General features: G+C 35.4%; 2 protein-coding genes across 4 annotated transcripts; one reads left to right on the forward strand and one right to left on the reverse strand.

The window, feature by feature from the left end:
- Positions 1-2,096: 2,096 nt before the first annotated feature.
- LOC107787585 (short-chain dehydrogenase ptmH-like) lies at positions 2,097-9,043 on the forward strand. The gene is made up of 3 exons (XM_016609176.2): positions 2,097-2,575; positions 5,469-5,628; positions 8,531-9,043. Exons 1-3 carry the CDS (start codon positions 2,242-2,244, stop codon positions 8,865-8,867), a joined length of 831 nt encoding a protein of 276 aa, XP_016464662.1. The 5' UTR covers positions 2,097-2,241; the 3' UTR covers positions 8,868-9,043.
- A 557-nt stretch (positions 9,044-9,600) lies between these two features.
- Positions 9,601-17,411, reverse strand: LOC107787582 (uncharacterized). 3 transcript variants are annotated; one of them, XR_012698125.1, is made up of 8 exons: positions 16,842-17,411; positions 14,524-14,771; positions 14,181-14,336; positions 13,915-14,071; positions 13,185-13,327; positions 13,055-13,090; positions 11,911-12,734; positions 9,601-10,920 (listed from the first exon to the last, which is right to left on the reverse strand). XR_012698125.1 is itself a non-coding variant. In XM_075228274.1 (7 exons), exons 1-7 carry the CDS (start codon positions 16,915-16,917, stop codon positions 12,006-12,008), a joined length of 1,545 nt encoding a protein of 514 aa, XP_075084375.1. In that variant the 5' UTR covers positions 16,918-17,411; the 3' UTR covers positions 11,637-12,005. The 3 variants fall into 3 exon arrangements, 1 of the variants encoding a protein (XP_075084375.1); XR_012698126.1 differs by lacking the exon at positions 9,601-10,920 and adding an exon at positions 11,637-11,771; XM_075228274.1 differs by lacking the exon at positions 9,601-10,920 and having other exon boundaries at positions 11,637-12,734.
- Positions 17,412-18,240: the final 829 nt, after the last annotated feature.

Genomic DNA, 18,240 nt, shown 5'->3' on the forward strand with positions numbered 1-18,240 from the left:
CCGTATGCGCTTCTAAGTCCAAAATCACCCAACGGAGCTAACGGAACCGTCAAAACTCCATTTCGGAGTCGTTTACACATAAATCAATATCCGGTCACCCTTTTCAATTTAAGCTTCCAACCTTGAGACTTAGTGTCTCAACTCATTCTGAAACCTCTCCGGACCCGAACCAACTACCCCGGCAAGTCACATAGCAATTGTAAAGCATAAAATGAGCAGTAAATGGGGGAAACGAGGCTGCAACTCTCAAAACGACTGGTCGGGTCGTTATAATTTATCAAACATATGTATTTGTAGATTGCAGCAAACTAGTGTAAATATTATATATACTTACATGTGCTCGGTGGTTACTCCAAACCATAAGAACATCTTTTAACTTAACGATTAACAGATAAAGTAAAAATATACATCACGTAATTAAATGATAAGTTTGTATATGAAAAAATGGTGTATTGCATTCATTCGTTTGGTGTTGTAAATTTTTACCTATATATATTAAAAGAGAGAGAGATGTGGGGGGGGGGGGGAAGGGAAAATTACGCGACACATCAAACATTTATACTATATTTATCATTCGTAGTTATACTTTAAGCAAATTTATCATCCATAACTATATTTAAATTTTATAGCAAATTCATGAAATAAGAGATTAATTGTTTTGAATTGAAACAAGAGAGCAATAAGCTCTCGTAGTTAAGTTGGTTAGAGGGTCTGCTTAGGTAGTGGTTCTTGAGTTCGACTCTCAACAAGAGCATTTTATTTTTTTGCATTTTCTATATCTCGCCTTAGTTGTATTTGTTGCGCGAACAAATACAGTCGATACAGGTTGTATCCTTTGTATACATTCTTGTATTTCGCCTTGGTTATAGTTGATATATGTTGTATCTGTTGCGCGTTTGAATGCAAGTCATACAAGCTAGTAACAATTGGACAGTACCTAGGAATAGTAATTAGGCAAACTATAGTTATTAGGCTCTAAACTTTAGTGCTTTATGAAAATTCTGGCACTTTTGGCCCATTAGATATTGGCAAAATTTAGTTTTAGTTTTTGTGATATGTGACTCGGCTCACTTAACCTTCAATAATTAAAATGTATGCTTTTTATCCCTTTATGTAATAAATATGTAATATATGAGCCATACTAAGAGCTATACTACCTTTAAATATATATACTACCTTTAAGAGCTTGTTTGGCCAAGTTTCTGGAAGGCTAAAAATACTTCTTTTTTTGTCAAAAAAAATACCTTTTTAAAAATTTAAGGTATTTGGCCAATATGAAAAAAGTGCTTTTGAGCACCAGCAGAAGCAGTTTTTCTATTTTTGGGGAAAAGCTACAAATTCTAGCTTCTTCGAAGAAGCAGAAGCAGAAAATTAATTTGTTTAGGACAAAAATAAGCTTACAATAAATTTATATTTTTGAAATTATCTCTCATTAATTAAACCTTTTCCTTTATATTTCTACCATACCTTTCTTCTCTTTTTTATTTTAAATTATATTTTTGTTCTCTTTTTCCTATTCCTCTTTGGAATAGTCTCATAAGAGTAGATTTTTAATTTATATTGGATGATGCATTTGATATATTTAAATTATAGATTTTTAATTTATATTGGATGATGCATTTGATATATTTAAATTATCATATAAATAATAAGTAATATCAGATATTCAATGTGATTGCTTTGGAATAACTATATTTTATATTAATTAAAATTCTTTAATTTATATTTATATTTTATGTTTTATAATGTAATTCAATTCCTTTATAATAAATATTTAAATTCATTTCTCTTTTTTAAATATACTAGTTGATAACTGAACATTTGCTTTCTTTTTTGGTAATTTGATACTTAAAGTACTTTTTGAAAAGATTGATCAAACTTAATGTGCTTGCAAAAGGTACTATTCAAATGCACAAATTGCTATTTTACAAAAATATCTTTTTAAAAAGTATTTTTAAACAAAAACACTTTTAAAATAAGTAATTTTTGGGCAGCCAAAAAGGCTCTAAAAGTGCACATTTCAAAATTACATATGCATATCACGAGGATTAAAACTATTAATAACTGATGAATCAAAAGTGTTATTAACCCAAAAAATAAAACAGAAATCTCCAGGAAGTCATCAATAGGCATTAAAGCCTAACTGCCAAACTCTGTACATTCTCTTATAGCACTCATCGAATCTCCTTCACTTACAAAATCCCCTCAAAACTTTTTTACAGTCTCTGCAAATTCTCTCTAATGGAAGAAACTAAGGAAGTAGTTCTGATAACAGGTTGTTCAAATGGCGGAATAGGCCATGAGTTAGCTCGAGCTTTTGCATCCAAGAATTGCTTTGTTGTAGCCACAGCTCGGTCTCTGACATCCATGTCCGATTTCGAAGATGATCCGCGATTCTTTCTTCAAGAACTCGATGTTTTGTCTGATCAAAGTGTGACACGTGTCCTCACTAATGTTCTTGAAAAGTTTGGGCGCATTGATGTTCTTGTTAACAATGCTGGTGTACAGTGTGTTGGCCCTCTTGCTGAAGTCCCTTTATCTTCTATTCAACATACCTTCAACACCAATGTTTTCGGTATGCATCATTATACATAACTCTACTTATTTGAATTGTTATGTTAAAACAACGTTCAGATATTTAACAAATTCATGTTAGTAGTATCATATAAGCTGTACTCTCCATCATACTTTCCCTTTTAGTTTGTCCAAAAAGATTCCGTATTCAGAAACTATTCAAGTTAAGCTTTCTATTTTAACCTTAGTGAGATGATCTATAGTCACACAAGTATCTTCTACTTGTTTTAGATCACAAGTTTCAAAAGTCTTTATTTCTTAAACTATGTGCGCAGCAAACACCACCACATAAATTGGAACGGAAGGAGTAACTTTTAGTGAGTGATTACTTGGTCGATTATTGAGAAGCAAACATGACAACCATTTGTAACATTGAAGTATTATATTTCCACTTGAATTGTTTGTACAAATATGATTTGACTTGTTTAAAGCCTGCTAATTTAAAATTGTACTTCCACTGTTTGTTATTATTTCAGTTGAACTCAGTGTGTGTAAAATGTGCTAATTTTCTTGGAAACCTTCTAATAAGTGTTCAGAGTTTGAATTCTCTTGCTAGAAAAGAAGTATCATGTTGGTAATTGGATTATTGAAGTTCTTGATTGGTGATTTGATAATCTTAAATGATGGGGACTCTGATAAAATTTAGAATAGATTTGGAACGAAAACTGAATCTTGGTATTTCCAACTTTACCTTATTTGAAGCAGTAGACATATTGAGCCTTCTGGTTTATGTCATATCATTCAGATTTTACCAACTCTTTCCTTGAGTACTTGATCCAAAAGGGAAATAACGGTTTTTCCCTTTTCTTTTTCTTCTCGGGGGGGGGGGGGGGGCATGATTATAATGATTTTATCGGGTTAATAGTTTTCTTTCTACAAGCAAGGGAGAATTTGTTAATTTCAATAAGGTTGAGGTAAAAGCAACTAGCTTATATCCTCATAGTTGATTAGCTCAATAGGTTGGTGGGCGTCCATAGGTGTGCTGAGCTCTTGGTCCTACTGGATTGATCGGGACCACAGTGAAATATCAATGACAAATAATTAAGGGTGCCGGGTCCATGGTAGGTTGGTTGGTTGGCAACCTATCTATCCTATTTCAAAGAATCACTTTTGGAAGCTTAATTTCGTAATCTGATTGAGTATATATTTATTAGCAGAGCTAGTACTTGATCTATCTGTTTTAGCCTATGTGCACTTATTTGTTATGCTGATTTGTGTACTTGTTTAACCATCAGTATACTGAGGATATTTGAACTGACGAAGGTACTGTGACTTCAGTGAACTATTGGCTTATATGTCTCTCACGCTGAAAATGAATCCAAGAGGAGCAGTGAGGATGATGTAACTTAACAAAAATTGAAATAATTCAGTTTAACTAATTGCTTAAACATTGTTTAACCTACTTAGATTTGGAAATGTGTATAGGCTTTCTTAGATTTTTTCACCTAATCTGTTGTACAATACTACTATTTATTGCAACTCCAAAGCTCTCTATTTAAGGCAAGAATATTGTGTAAGAAAGAGAGGTTAACTGTCATTTTCCAAATTGATTGACTGGATTCTGTTTTTATTTTTATCAAAGCATTATCAGTTTACTAATTTGCAAGGAAAATGGGAAATGACTTTGGAATTAACCAAATTCAAACTTTAGAACCTTGTGGGGTCATCGACAAGAACAAAAAGAATAAGGCGAATGAGAAGCAGCGCAATGTAAAATCTGCTGCTAATATCTCATATACACCACTGATGACTGATATCCTAATAGGCATATAAGTGGAGTCCTCTAAACTATATTTGAGTCTAATATACTTTAACATTGCATTTTGAAATGTCATATTCTTTCCATCCTACATATTTGAATTTTCAGAAATAAATTTATCCTCAACCATTTGGTTCTAGTGTGCTTAGTACTTGAGTGGCTCACTTTTTGCTTTGCCTCTTTGCTAAGTTCTTCTATATCTTCACGGTATGATATTAACATCATCATCTTAAGTGTATATTCTTCTATATTTTCACAGTATGATATTAACAACATCATCTTGTTGCTAGTGTTTGTTCTAGCTTTTCAGTATTGTACCTTTTACTCCTGACAATTTCCTTGCTTCTAATATCCAGGCATTAAGTAAACATGGAATCTCTTGGCATGACATTAAGCAGTGAGTCCTTTTAGGAACTCCACGATAATCTTCTACACACTTTATCAGCTAGGTTGGAAATAATGTTCCATTCGCCCCACATTTGACATTCTTCTTGACTTGGCACGGTTGTTGGGGATTGAAGGTCGGAATGCATAGTGTTGTTCATGTTAGAATTCTGTTCTGTTGGGAGATTGACACATTGTTGGAACTTCCTAAAGGGAAATGTTTTCCTTTCAATCTAATATAGCAGTAATAAATCAAATTATGCTAGGAAAAATAGAAAGACTGTGGAAGTATATACACATAACGGTAGGTGTTTATATGGTCACCTTAGTTTATGTAAACTAATGTTCTCAACTTGCATGACTATTAGCATCATCAATGACATTTCCATGTTCACATCCCACACCTCTTGGTCCGGATAACAAAAATCATAGTATATCCATTTCTTCCAAATAAATAGTTTCCATCTGTAGTTTGTCAGATTTGGAAGGGAAGCTTTGGCGCGATGGTAAAAGTTGTCATCGTGTGGGTATGCAGAAATGCAAGGTCTAGCCCTTCCCCAAACCCCGCACATAATGGGAGCTCAGTTCACCAGGCTGCCTTTTTTACTTTGTCAAATTTGGAATAAATGATTATTTACCTCATTTTTTAATTCTTTCTTCTCTTAGCTTTCTTTTATATTTTTTCTAAGTCCTGGCAGAAATCTCTTTTTCTCCTTTTTTCTGGGTATATGACATTTTTTATATTCTATAGGTCCCATAAGGTTAATTCAATCTGTTGTTCCTCACATGGCATCTAGGAAGAAAGGGAAAATTGTAAATGTTGGAAGTTGCATTGCTCTGGCTCCAGGACCATGGTCAGGTGCTTATAGTGCATCCAAAGCTGCTGTACACTCATTTACTGATACCTTGAGGTATGCTTGTATGCTATAGCCAACTTTGTTTTGGATTGCAGCCAAGCAAAAACTGATAAATTTTATTACAGGCTCTTAAACTTTGTTATCTTATTCTATCTTTAGTTTTTGGGTGCTTTATTTTTATTAGATTGTCATTAAGTAGTTGATTTTCTCTTCCTTGAACCACATTACGGTTTTTTACTCTGTTCTCCTCCTATGATTAAAGACTCAAACTCCATACTTAAGATTTACTGGAAACCAGATAAATTTCTCTGGACATGTTCACCTTCTCGCATAGTTACCTTTGCATCGGATGAGGCATCACCTATTCAAACCTCAGCTTTAAACGAAATTACTTTTCCGCCATTGTTTTCCTCCTATGATCAAACTTTTTGACTTCATAAGTATCTTTTTCGCTTCTTATGGAGTAGTTCCGAAGAAGGGGAGCCTTGGCGTAACTGATAAAGTTGTTGCAATGTGAATAGTAGGTCACGGGTTCGAGCTGTGGAAACAGTCTTTTGCAAAAATGCAGGGTAAGGCTGCGTACAATAGACCCTTGTGGTCCGGCCCTTCCCCGGACCCCGCACATAGCGGGAGCTTAGTGCACCGGGCTGCCTTGCATGGAGTAGTTCTGAAGAACACATTGTTGGCCAGGTTGCAAAAGTCATGGCTGAAAATAGGAAGCCAAGGTTCAGTCTGTTAACTGGTTAGTACCCTATTTGAGACTAAATCAGACACTGAGATAGTGTTGTAGGCTGATAGCATCACATGGAGATATAGTTCTGCCCTTTACTACCAGTTACCTGGTCAAATCAGGTTGTGCACCTTGATTGTTATAACATATAAGTAAGCTGCTGCATAGTTCACAGTATTGTTAAATTTTTTCTGAGTAGTGATATTCATGTTGGAAAGCTTATTTTACTCCTAAATCTTCAGCCTAAAGTGTTGTCAAAAGCTCGCGTAAAGCACGCTTAAGCCCCGAAGCTAGGTGCAAAATAGGCTTATCCTAAAGAGGCGACATTAAACAATAAAGATTTTTTATAATGTTTTGTCTATATAACTTATATTGGTGCTTTTAGTTATTACTCTCGAAGCCTCAATCCCAAACAAGTTGGGTCAGTTATATGAATCCTCACTTCTAACATTTTCTCGAATTACATATATATTTTTGTATTTTTTTCTGCCTTTTCACCCTTTTCATATAAAGCCCGATAGACTCTAGCATTTTTGCGCTTTTCTCCTTTAATAACACTGGACATTGTTATGGACTTGTATTTGCATTCTTTGTGTTTCTAAGGTTTACATATATTTTATGTTAAGTAGTCCTTGCTTGGTGGAGATAGTTCCTAGGTGATAGCCAAGAAAATGACCCTTTCATGGTTGTACGCGGAGTGATGCTATTGTATCCAGATCCTAAATTATCATAATTGAACAGGTTGCTTATGAAAAGAAATATGAAAAATGTTATCGTAGCTGATCAAAAACTGAAATTTGGCACCCTCCAGATTGTATGTCATTTTTCCCCTTTGCGCACCGTCCTAAAAGTGAAGTTTCTAAAACATTATGAGTCCACATTTTACAGTTCTTTTAAAAAACCCAGTTCTTTAAGCTATTTCAAATTTGAAAAATTAATAGTAGAGTTAGCAATACCTGACCTCACATTTTACCACTTTCTAACTAGAAACATGTTTCTCCTTTTTTAACTCTTCTTAATGAAAATGCCAAGTCAAACAGGACATTCAAGTTGGGAACAAAGATAGGATTACTTTTGGTTATTCTCAAAAAGGACCTGGACGCCTTCTCTCTCATCCATTTGGCTGTCTTCTACCATCTCCGACAGCCAACTCCTTCTCTATCTTTTTAGTTGTCTAGGTATCCTCTCTCTCAGATAGTCCATCTTTGAGTTTATGGGAAATATTGGGCGACATTGAAAGTTGATGCAAATCTTAGAAAAGATGCTGAGTTGGTAAAGTAACTCCATGGAGGTGCAAAGTCCATCCATATAATGGGAGGGTGTTGATGAGTGCGAGAGATGCTTAAAGAAGTTTGCAGGGTGAGAATTCCTTAACCACATCCATACCATCCCACTCTGATTCTGGATTTTATGAGGGTGCAATGGAAAAGGAAAAAGAAGATTAAACAGAAGGAGATATCAGATAAAATAAGGTGGTATAGCTCAATATTAAGGATGTCAACTTGAATAGCCTTTACCAGTAAGACCTTGCCGACTTGTATACTTAAGTCCCAGCAGGTAAGACTAGAATAATAGCTCAACTTAGATGTCAACTTTTCTAGCATTTGACAAAGAGATGTAGCTGGCTTATGTACCCGAGTCCAAGCAGGTCATAGTGGGATACTAGTGGGTGAGTTATGATTCATTCATTCACCAAAATATTCCCGTTTTTACTTGTTCTAGGTTGTCTATCGGAAACATACTCTCTACCTTCATAAGGTAGGGGTAAGGTTTGCGTACACTCTACCCTCCCCATACCCCACTTTGTGGGATCTCACTGGATTTTTTGTTGTTGTTACTTATTCTAGGTTGTGGGAGAATAATTTTGTTTAGTATGAAGAGACCCAAAATTTTCTCCAAAGTTATAAAGATTGCATTTTTATCCCATAAAAAAGAGGAGCTATCCTCTTGGCGGATACACTTACATCATTTCTTCAATTTACTATTATTATCTCACCTATAGTTGGATGGTAATATAATTCTGAAATTAGTTCCTGATACCGGAGCTGACAGACAGATTGAGTTCTATTTTAAGCAATGCTTGTTATTAGCTGGTTTACTCCAATATCCAAGTCCTCAGCACGGATTAGTTCTTTCAACAAATTTATTTTCTTGTTCCCTCCTTGGAATAGCATATGCTTGTGTTTATGTTGTGGTCCTTATTGCTCTACTATGCGCTGTATGTAGACTAGAACTTCGGCCATTTGGCATTGATGTCATCGCTGTTGTCCCTGGAGCTGTGACGTCAAACATTGGAAACTCTGCAATTGCCAATTACAGTAGAATGCCAGAGTGGAAGTTATACAAGAAATTTGAAGAAGCAATCCGGGCACGAGCACATTTCTCACAAGGACCAAGATCAACTCCTGCAGAAGAATTTGCAAAGAGGACGGTGAACGCCGTGCTAAAGGAGAAACCTCCAGCTTGGTTTTCTACTGGCCATTTTTCTACTATTGCTGCAATCATGTACCACCTTCCACTTTTTATCAAAGATTTCATTCTCAGGAAACGAATGAAGTGTTGATACAGCATTCTTAGATTCTTATTGTCGATTTTTAACTTTGCTCAGGTCTGGTTTTTGTATCTGATCAGCAAATTATTTTCTTGGTTATTTAGATAAATATTTACATAAATGAAATACAGTGTTCTCACTGGATGGTGAAAGAAATGAAAAATAACGTGAAATCGCGTTTGCTTCTATTGGAATTGGCTCTTATTTTGTTGTCGGATTCGTGATGATTAAACAAGTTTTTACCATGATTAAACAGGTTTTACCTCAAACTGTCTATAATGTAGTGTGTAGAAGTAGAATTGTCCCTAGTTTAGGTTCCTGAACCAAGAAAAAGGCCTTAACTGGCATATCCTGGCTAAGATATTCTTTAGGTTCAATCTTTTATACACTTCTGTTTTGTTCCAAGAAATATTGCAAAAGATCTAATCTTTGAAAAGTATTGGAAACTCATTTCCTTCCGAATTTCATGAAGAAAAAATTTGGAAAAAAAAAATTTAAATAAGATAAAACGAACTAAAATGAACAACTTTAAAATAGGACAAAGTTCACTTTTAGCTCGCGGCCGAAACTATTTACAATCCAATAACCGCAAAAATGTATAAAATTTGTATATTTTTTTTTGTATATAACGTACAGAAATGTGTATATATACAAAAAAAAAAAATTCGACTATTATTTTGAGAGCGGCTATACAATGTCATTTTTCCTTTAAAATATGGCTAGAACTTTGAAACCAAATTGATAAACTAAGAATTAGGGGAGTGAAAAAATGGCCTTTTTCCTAAGAACTATGTTATAACTTATACATGTCAATTCTACTTATCGCTTGGGGTTTTTTCATCCTGAATACATATGTAAATATTCTTTAGTTCCACTATAGATATGAATTACGGCATAAAAGAACCGTCTTCATATCAAATTAAGATAAACATAAACGTAAAAATTAATACTACCCACATATAGTTTTCAGAGTCGCATTTCCTCTTGAAATTTGCTTGCCAGCTCCTTGCTCTTTTTCTTTTTTCCCTAAAACTTTATATCTGAGAAATTACAATCTACAAGGCCATCTAAATAATGCTTATGCGTCGAGAAAATTATTATTTTGGGAACCATAGGAGTTTTCTTCGCAATTGAGTGTTTCTGTTTTCAGTGCCCTGACTTCTTTGTGTTTATGCCTCCTTTGAAAGTGTTAGTCCAGAGAAAAAGATATGGAAAGTATTATGCCCCAGGGCCAGGACCATTAAAGTGCTTCTACTGCTTCAAGAACTGCTCCTCATGCATTAACTGATTCCTTAAGGTCTGTAAAATGTTCTTTCATGTGTTATCCAAATTTGCTGAACTTTTAAAGTATCTCAAGTTTTCCATAGAAAATTCTATTATCTGCACCTCATATATGCACCACAGCACTAGTCAATGCCAGAACTGAAATCCATGCCAATACAAAAGTTTCTAAAGAAGAGTCCACCAGCCTGGTTTTCTACTGGTCATTTCTCAACCATAATGGCAATCTTGTGCTACCTGCTGCTTCTTTTTTTATGAGGGTGACGTCTGGACCAGCTTGCATGCGCATCGACTAATTCCACCGTATACCTACAACCTCCCAGCAGCACAGGTATCGGAAAACTCTATCCACCAACACTTCGGCAGATGGGAAGAAATCAACAACAACCACGCCACAGTCCCAAACAAGTTGGGATCGGCTATATGAACCCTCACTTTATTTAAGCTCAAGAGATAGGAAGAAATCACCTAGTTTTCTTTTGTCTCCGCTGGGAGTTGAACCAAAGACCTCATAGTTCTTATGGAAAGAGAACGAATCCTTGATGTTGTTTGTAGTACAAGCTCCCTGCTACTCCTTGAACAATTTATGGCAAGAATTGTGATGGGGCGTTTCTAACAACAACAACATACCCCGTATAATCGCACAAGTGGGGGTCTGGGGAGGGTAGTATGTACGCACCCTTACCCCTACCTTGTGCAGGTAGAGTGATAGGGTGTTTCTAAGTTACGCGCAATGACCTTCTCTTCATTCTGGAATGATGCTTGTGTAACCCCTTGTGAAAGGCTGAAAGCAATAAGAAATGTAAATTCTTGCCCAAATAAATGTATGGCATGCTTGCCCAAATCACACAATCTTATCTTTGATATGAAGATATGTATACTTCTTTACTTAATAAGTAAATATATAGGAGAGGTATTTTTATTTATGCATGGTGATCAAGTCCTCCAGCAGACTTCAGCACCAGTCAGTTCCAATTCAACATAGTACTGTTTTCTTACTTTCAAAACAAAATCAGATGTCCGAATACCTTCTTCCACTTCCCAACTCTTATTTTAATAATCAAAACATGTTATAACCAAGTTCTGATTTTACATAAACTCTTTACCTTTTCTTGATGAAACAGGGGTGTGACATGTGCATTTCTATGGATTCTTTAAATGCACTACAAAATTGACATAACAAATGAAAGCACCCTATTACAAATTTGTTTCATGTCCAATCCCTTTGTCAGGATTATGTGTGTGTGTGTGTGTGTGGGTGGGTTTTTTTTTTTTTGGGGGGGGGGGGGGGGGCGGTCCAACAGGCCTCTTGACAAGTGCAAAGATCCTGCAATTCTTCTATCTGTTTTCCCTTGGCCAGTATTGATCTCCCCAGATTAAAATCTTTGTTTTCCGCAATTGATTAGTCTTACCATTTGATAACTGACACTGACTTTTCTTTTCAATAATTATTTGTTTATTTTTTGGCTTAGAGTTAAGCACCGAAAACAGATGTGTAATGGAGATAGCTGGTTATTTCTTTTACCAAGTTTATGTGAGAAGAGAAAAAAGCCAGCCAAGTCCTTTTATCATGTTTAACTAGTAATACAAAATTGTCAGCAGCCTCTTAGCCGTCATGTTAGTGTTACATGTATGCTGAAAAGGAAAAACAGAAAATGAGGGGGGAAAAATTGCAAAGGAACAACTATGACAACACTGGATAAAGACACTAACCATCACAGATTTCTAAACAGACTTGAAGATGGAAAATTAAGCACTAATGGTAATCTATTACCTGCACTATCAGCCGCTCTTCTCCAGCATATAACACTTAGTGTCCTGAAATTTGTTGTTTCTTATACGATCTTTGACAGTCAAACGAAGAGTTCCTCATTGTGAATGATGCGGTTGAGCATAGTATACCATCCCAGGAGGTTGCAAAGGACGGAAATTAGGAGGTAGAGCTTGTTGAGGTAATGGTACTTGTTGCTGTTGTGCTAAAGACTGCTGCTGCTGCACCATTGACAATTGTTGCTGTGTTAAAGGCACCATTGAAGTCATATACGATGGAGGTGCTGGAGGAGGTGGTACAGACGGCAAGGCGGGAATCCCATAACCGTAAGGGCTCACCATTCCTGCCGATGGCTGTAAATACTGCTGGGGTGTTGGATTGGGAAGTGAATGATATTGACCCTGAGAATTTGGCATTTGACTATGCACTGTGGGATGAGGAACCAACATTGACTGATAAGGCGGAGGATTAAGTGGCTGTGCTGGCATTAAAACATTTGAATCTGATAGAGACTTTTCTGGATGTGAAATAGAATTGTTGGTGGCTGGAAGCGATGAAGTTTTTGACAGCCCGGCAGTTTTTGCCGCCTCTGCAGCAAATGAAGAGAGGACAGATGACATGATATACTGAGAGGAGCTAGAAGCTGTAAGTTTGTCAGCTACCTCAGCTGCGATTGCTGCAGCTGTCTTCTTGTTCGTTTGTCCTGCTTTTGGAGAAGTGTCATTTGATGTAGATGTTATAGCCAAAGGCTTTGAGTCTGCCACATAATCTTCATCATCAAGATGCTTCCGCATGTTGCTGGCTTCCCCCGCCTGTGCTTCTGCCACCTGAAAATCCAATAGATAAAGTTACTCATAATCTCAGTGCTTTGACTAAGAAATCACGCCACTTAATCATTTAGAAAGCTAAATACACACTTGCCCTATTTCCAATTATTGGGAAGGCGCTCAAGAAGCAATACACCTCCCTTTCCCTCTCACCGCAATTACATATTGAAGTCTTTCTTCACTCCACTTCTCTTTTTCCACCATCCAACAATCCCCCCCCCCCCCAAAACAAACAAAAAAGGATAATGATAAAGCAAACAACTAACCACAGTGTAAGAAAAATAAATTGATAAGCTTAAAATTGAAAATGAGATAAAAACCTGTATCTGAGTCCGAACATTCTCTAGTTCAGATTCCTGACAAAATTAAGAAGCAATGAGTTGGACGATAAGTACAGCATGAAAATTTGTCAAGAACACTAAGACTAAACCAAATGGATTTATCACTTACCTGTTCATTTAGTGCTTCTTTTAACTGTGAAACAAGAGTCAATCTGTTTGCCTCAACAACTTTAAGTTTCTCAATACACTGTTTCAAAATATTTTCTTCCTCCTCCAGTTCTTTGGATAAGGTTTTCCTCTTTGGATCTTTTGCTGCACAAGAAAATATGACTCAATTCCCATAGATAATTTAAAAGTAACAACTTTTTGGGAAAAGGAAAAAGATTGTAAAGAGATGTCTAATCTATCACTCTGTTAAGGTCTCAGCCCCCTGTAACTTTATTCCTGTTTTTTATTCTCGGTGGTGTTTAGGCCAACTTGCGTGCAGCTCGACTTATCCACCAGGCAGCCTATACAGCCAGCAAGTACAGGTTTCTATGGTATCATGTCCACACAGCTGGGGCAGATGGATGCAGACCAAGTGTTGTCGTTGTAGTTCGAACATGGAATCTCCACATTACTCCCATACCTCAAACACGACATAATCTTAATCCTTTTTCTGGGGAAGTTATGAAAAAAAAATGATATTTTTACACTCAGATTGATATGACTATTTTTCTTTCAATTATTGCATTTCACTCCGCCAAATCATGGCCTTCAGTATATCTTCATCATCATTTTTTTCCATATTGATGTTTACAAAATTCAAAGTAGCAATGGCAACAGGTTATTATCAACATAATAGAGCAATTCAGTGCAGACATGTTAGCTTTGCAGTCCAATAGAGAACCAGATTATACCTTTTGTAAGGACCATCTCAACATCCTTTTCCATCTTTCTAACATGGTGGACAGCAGACTTGCATCTGTTCATTTCTTCGTCTTCAGTAGAATGTTCGCTGATTACCAAGTGAAATGCTGACACTATTTTTTCAGTTGTTCCTCCAACGGTCAATTTCTGGTTACAAAGCAATGGTAAGAACAAGATGTAATAGTAAAATAAGCAAGATACAGACGTTAAGCAATCAGTGGACATAAACAAAAGTGCCTTATGAGGAGCATGTCACCGTTTTTATGGACCGCGAGTCCCTTTTAACTATTCTGACAGAACGACTTCGCTTTCTTCCAAACTCTAATGGTGGTGGCAGCTGTTCTCCAAGCATTATATCCTTTAAGCTCTGCGTTCGAGATCCAAAAACTCTCCTTTCTTCCCAAATATTAACCTACAAACCATTTAAGTAAGACAATCAAACTACTATATCTCAATAAATTTCGAGCAACAAGTTGATCAGGTACTGAAAAAAAGAGCTAAAATAAGCTGCATATTTGCCTTTTGATTTGTGCCATGTTCGTTCACAAGTTAGGGTTATCGAGGCCAAAAGTTCAGAAGCAAAAGGGAAGGAAGCATACCAATCTGGAAACTACATTCTTTCCATGGTCATCTCCTTTTTCGACCATCTCCTTTAGTGCTGAAGGAAGAACCTTCCAAAACTCGGTAACAAACTCATTTCCTTTACGCTTGCTGTTTTGTAGGATGTCATTTGCCAGGTATAGTAGAGGGACTTTTTGAGCCACTTCGGAACTGTGGAACTGTTTACCCCATGTTGTAACAACTAGCTCTGCTTTATCTCGGTGGAAGATACACCAATGGGACAATGCTGCATAGAAAACCAAGATAAACGATGTTACTTAAAGGGAAACGAATATGAGTTTGGACGAAACAGAAAAGACAGAGAAAGGATAAGTACCAAATGGAGAAGCAATAGGATATTTCCAAGTATCACCCCATTTAATGGTTTAAAAAACTCACAGCCAATATGCAACTAATGTTTTCTTGATGCAAGGTAAATGACATCAGAAATCCCTTTTTGTTCAATTTTCTAGTCTAGCATTGCACATATTGACAGCAGAAGTGTTCAAATTGCAATTGAGAAGCTTGAAGTACTCCATATGCCAACCCTAAAAAGACACCTTATAACAATGGCATATACTCCCTCCGTTTCAATTTATGTGAACCTATTTCCTTTTTAGTCTATGCCAAAAAGAATGACCTCTTTCCTTATTTGGAAACAATTTATGCAATGATTTATAACCACACAACATATATGTGCCTCATTTTACACCACAAGTTCAAAAGTCTTCTCTCTTTTCTTAAACTCCGTGCCCAGTCAAATGGGTTCACATAAATTGAAACGGAGGGAGTATGTTTTATGATATAGGAATCATCCGTATGGACAGAATTACTACAAACTAGCTGCTTTCTTGTAAGTTAAGTAGGTCAGAAGACTCAACTTTCTACTTTAATCTACTTATGGACCTCTAGGAGAAATGCAATCTTATTCCCACCCAGATGGAGTGGTATGAATTTTTTTTCCTTTTTTTTTTTTGATTTTTTTATTTGTATTTTTTGTTGTTGTTATTTGTATTTTTTATAAAGGTAAGGTGAGAGTTGGTACAAAACGTCAACTAGTTACCGCTAAGAGTTAAGAAATACACCGAAAACCTCCCGAAGAGACGGAATGAGATAACTTAACCATACAAATGCCAAAATAATAAAGTACACATAAGGACTTGGAAGTATGTATACAGAGGATGCACCTAGATGACCAATTAAACTTCCAAAAGGAAGGTCTAAGGGTTATGACTTTATGAAAGAATTATAATGACCAAAAAAGGGACAGTCAATAAGGATAATCTCCACTCTCTTCTTTTCTTTTTTTTTTTTTTGAATACGGTAGTGTCCGAGTCAACTTGCGCACACCTCAACAATTCTAAATTAATAGTCACTCATATGCTATGTAATCAAACGAAGATTCCCGAGAAGCAACACTTCGAAAGTATATCAACAAACGACAAACACAAGTTTCTCCATAGCAATACTTTGTTTAATGATCGGAATGTGGACCTTATTCAGAGAAAACACAAGTGAAAGCAAAAACTCAGCAAGATTGAAGCAATTGAAGCACACGCTGTCAGTTTAGTAAAACTACTCACTGACCTCAATGGACAATGGCAAATGCAAGGATGTATCTAAGCAGCGCTAGCACTACTTCTTTCCAGATCAGAGGGCAAGATTTTTCCATCTTCACCCTTCTTCTTTTTTCTTTTTTTCCTAAAAATTATGTCCTCTATACTAAAATGGTTATTTATTTTACTTCTTGAGAGTTAAACTAAATAATATTTGACTAACATTTTAAAATATCTTTTCATCGTTTTGAAACTAAATATCGCAAATTGTAGTACTTTCCTTATCGTTTTAGGCATGCTTTTTATTTCTGAAAAAAAAAAGTCACCTAAATCCAATCTAACTCCAAAAACTGGCCAAGTTGACTCAATAAGAAAATAGGACAATCAATTTGGGAAAGGACTACCATTTCAACCTAGTTCAATGTACAGATACAAGTAAATACAGAAATCAACACCATAAGGTTACTAAATCAAAAAATATTAAATAGTAAAAGTTAGACCCCATCTATCGCCATTAAACCTTCCGAATGAACCTCTAAAAGAACTTATCAGATTCATTCAAGAGAAGTGGAGGTACAAGTTCTTACTCAATTTAGTCAATTCACAAGTACTCAATTTAGTCAATTCACAAGAAAAGAACTACCAAGATCTAAAAGGCACACCCGATATTGAGTTCCAACAATATCCATTAATGAGGTAAAGAATAGACAAGTTAAAAAATATAAAACAGAAATACATATAAAAAAGATAAAGAAGCATACTTTCAATGCACTGCTGAGTGCTGTTGAGCTTCGAAAGCTTGTCTGCAAGTATCTGCTCATTAAAAACACTATTCATCTTCCCTCTTCACCACTACAAAGTTCCAATTTTTAAGCTAAGAATTTGAACAAAGTTGCAATCTTTAAACCAAGAATTTAAACAAAGTTGCAATCATTAGCCAAGAAATCAAAATGGGTTATGATAAAACCATCCAATTGAGCAAATGCTGAGAAGAAACTGACAACAAATCTTGGTAAATTGCATTTAAAAAGTGAAGAAAACCCTAGAAACTACCCCAAAACCAATAAAATTTCCAAACTCTTTTCTAACGAAAGACAAATCAAGATTGGCAAATCACAAGATTAAGCAAAAAAAAAAATGGTGTTTGAAGGGGGATAGCAAGGATTTTGAATTAGGCAAACCCCACAAAAAGGAAAGACTAAAGAAAACCCAAAGGAGGGTTTGTTTGGGGTAAGTGCAACAGAGTGAAAGAATGGAACGTAAGAAGAAAAGAGGGAGGGAAGAGAGTTACTCGCACAAGGGAGATTCTTATTTCTGCGCCTATTTTATTTTTATTTTATTTTTCATTTCTGGGTTTCATCAATCATATATTGTTCTACCTTTTTTTTAATTGAGAGTGCAGTAGAAAATATGGTTTCCTGTTATACCGTACTACTGCTAGGTTAACTGACTTACCGTTTATTTTTATTTTCATTTTTTTGATATTTGTTTTTTGGTTTTAAAGAATTTTCTTCTCTTTTTTTCTTTTTTGTTTAGCCGTGAGTAAGGTTTTAATGGTTTTTTAAAGATCAATCAAATTATCAAACCAAAACCTTGTCGAACTAAATATAAGGTTATTTAGTAAAATCATAGGGTACGATATAAATCTATAACCATATTGAATAATTTTGATAGAATTTTATACTTTTTAAAATAAATTGAGAAGATATCAAAAGAGATCCGATTAAATTTATATGTGTAAATATACGTTGTATATTAAACAGCAAGTCACTGAAGTGTGTTAATTTTCTTCTTTTTTTCCCCCACTTATATCACAATCTTTTGAGTCAAATACTATGTTCGTATTCTTTCAAAAAATCTGGTGATGTTAAATGTTTTTTTTTTTTTAGATTTTGTCTTTTGAACTGCAAAATTTCGGTTATAAGTAGTTGAGTTATTACTCTAAGATAGAAAAATATTGGTTCTTGGTAAAGAATGAGTATGGAGTGCATAGTCTGTATTCTTGCCTTTACTCGTAAATCAAAATCTTGGTTGAGCATTGCAAATATACAAGTTCTTGTAGTGAAATTAGTACTCAACGAACATTTAGTACTCTTAATTTATTTATACTCTAGTAATACCGAAAATTAACTGAATCGTATCAATAACGACGAGAAACTG

The sequence above is a fragment of the Nicotiana tabacum genome, chromosome 13 (genome assembly GCF_000715075.1).
Source record: "Nicotiana tabacum cultivar K326 chromosome 13, ASM71507v2, whole genome shotgun sequence".
Taxonomy (NCBI): domain Eukaryota; kingdom Viridiplantae; phylum Streptophyta; class Magnoliopsida; order Solanales; family Solanaceae; genus Nicotiana; species Nicotiana tabacum.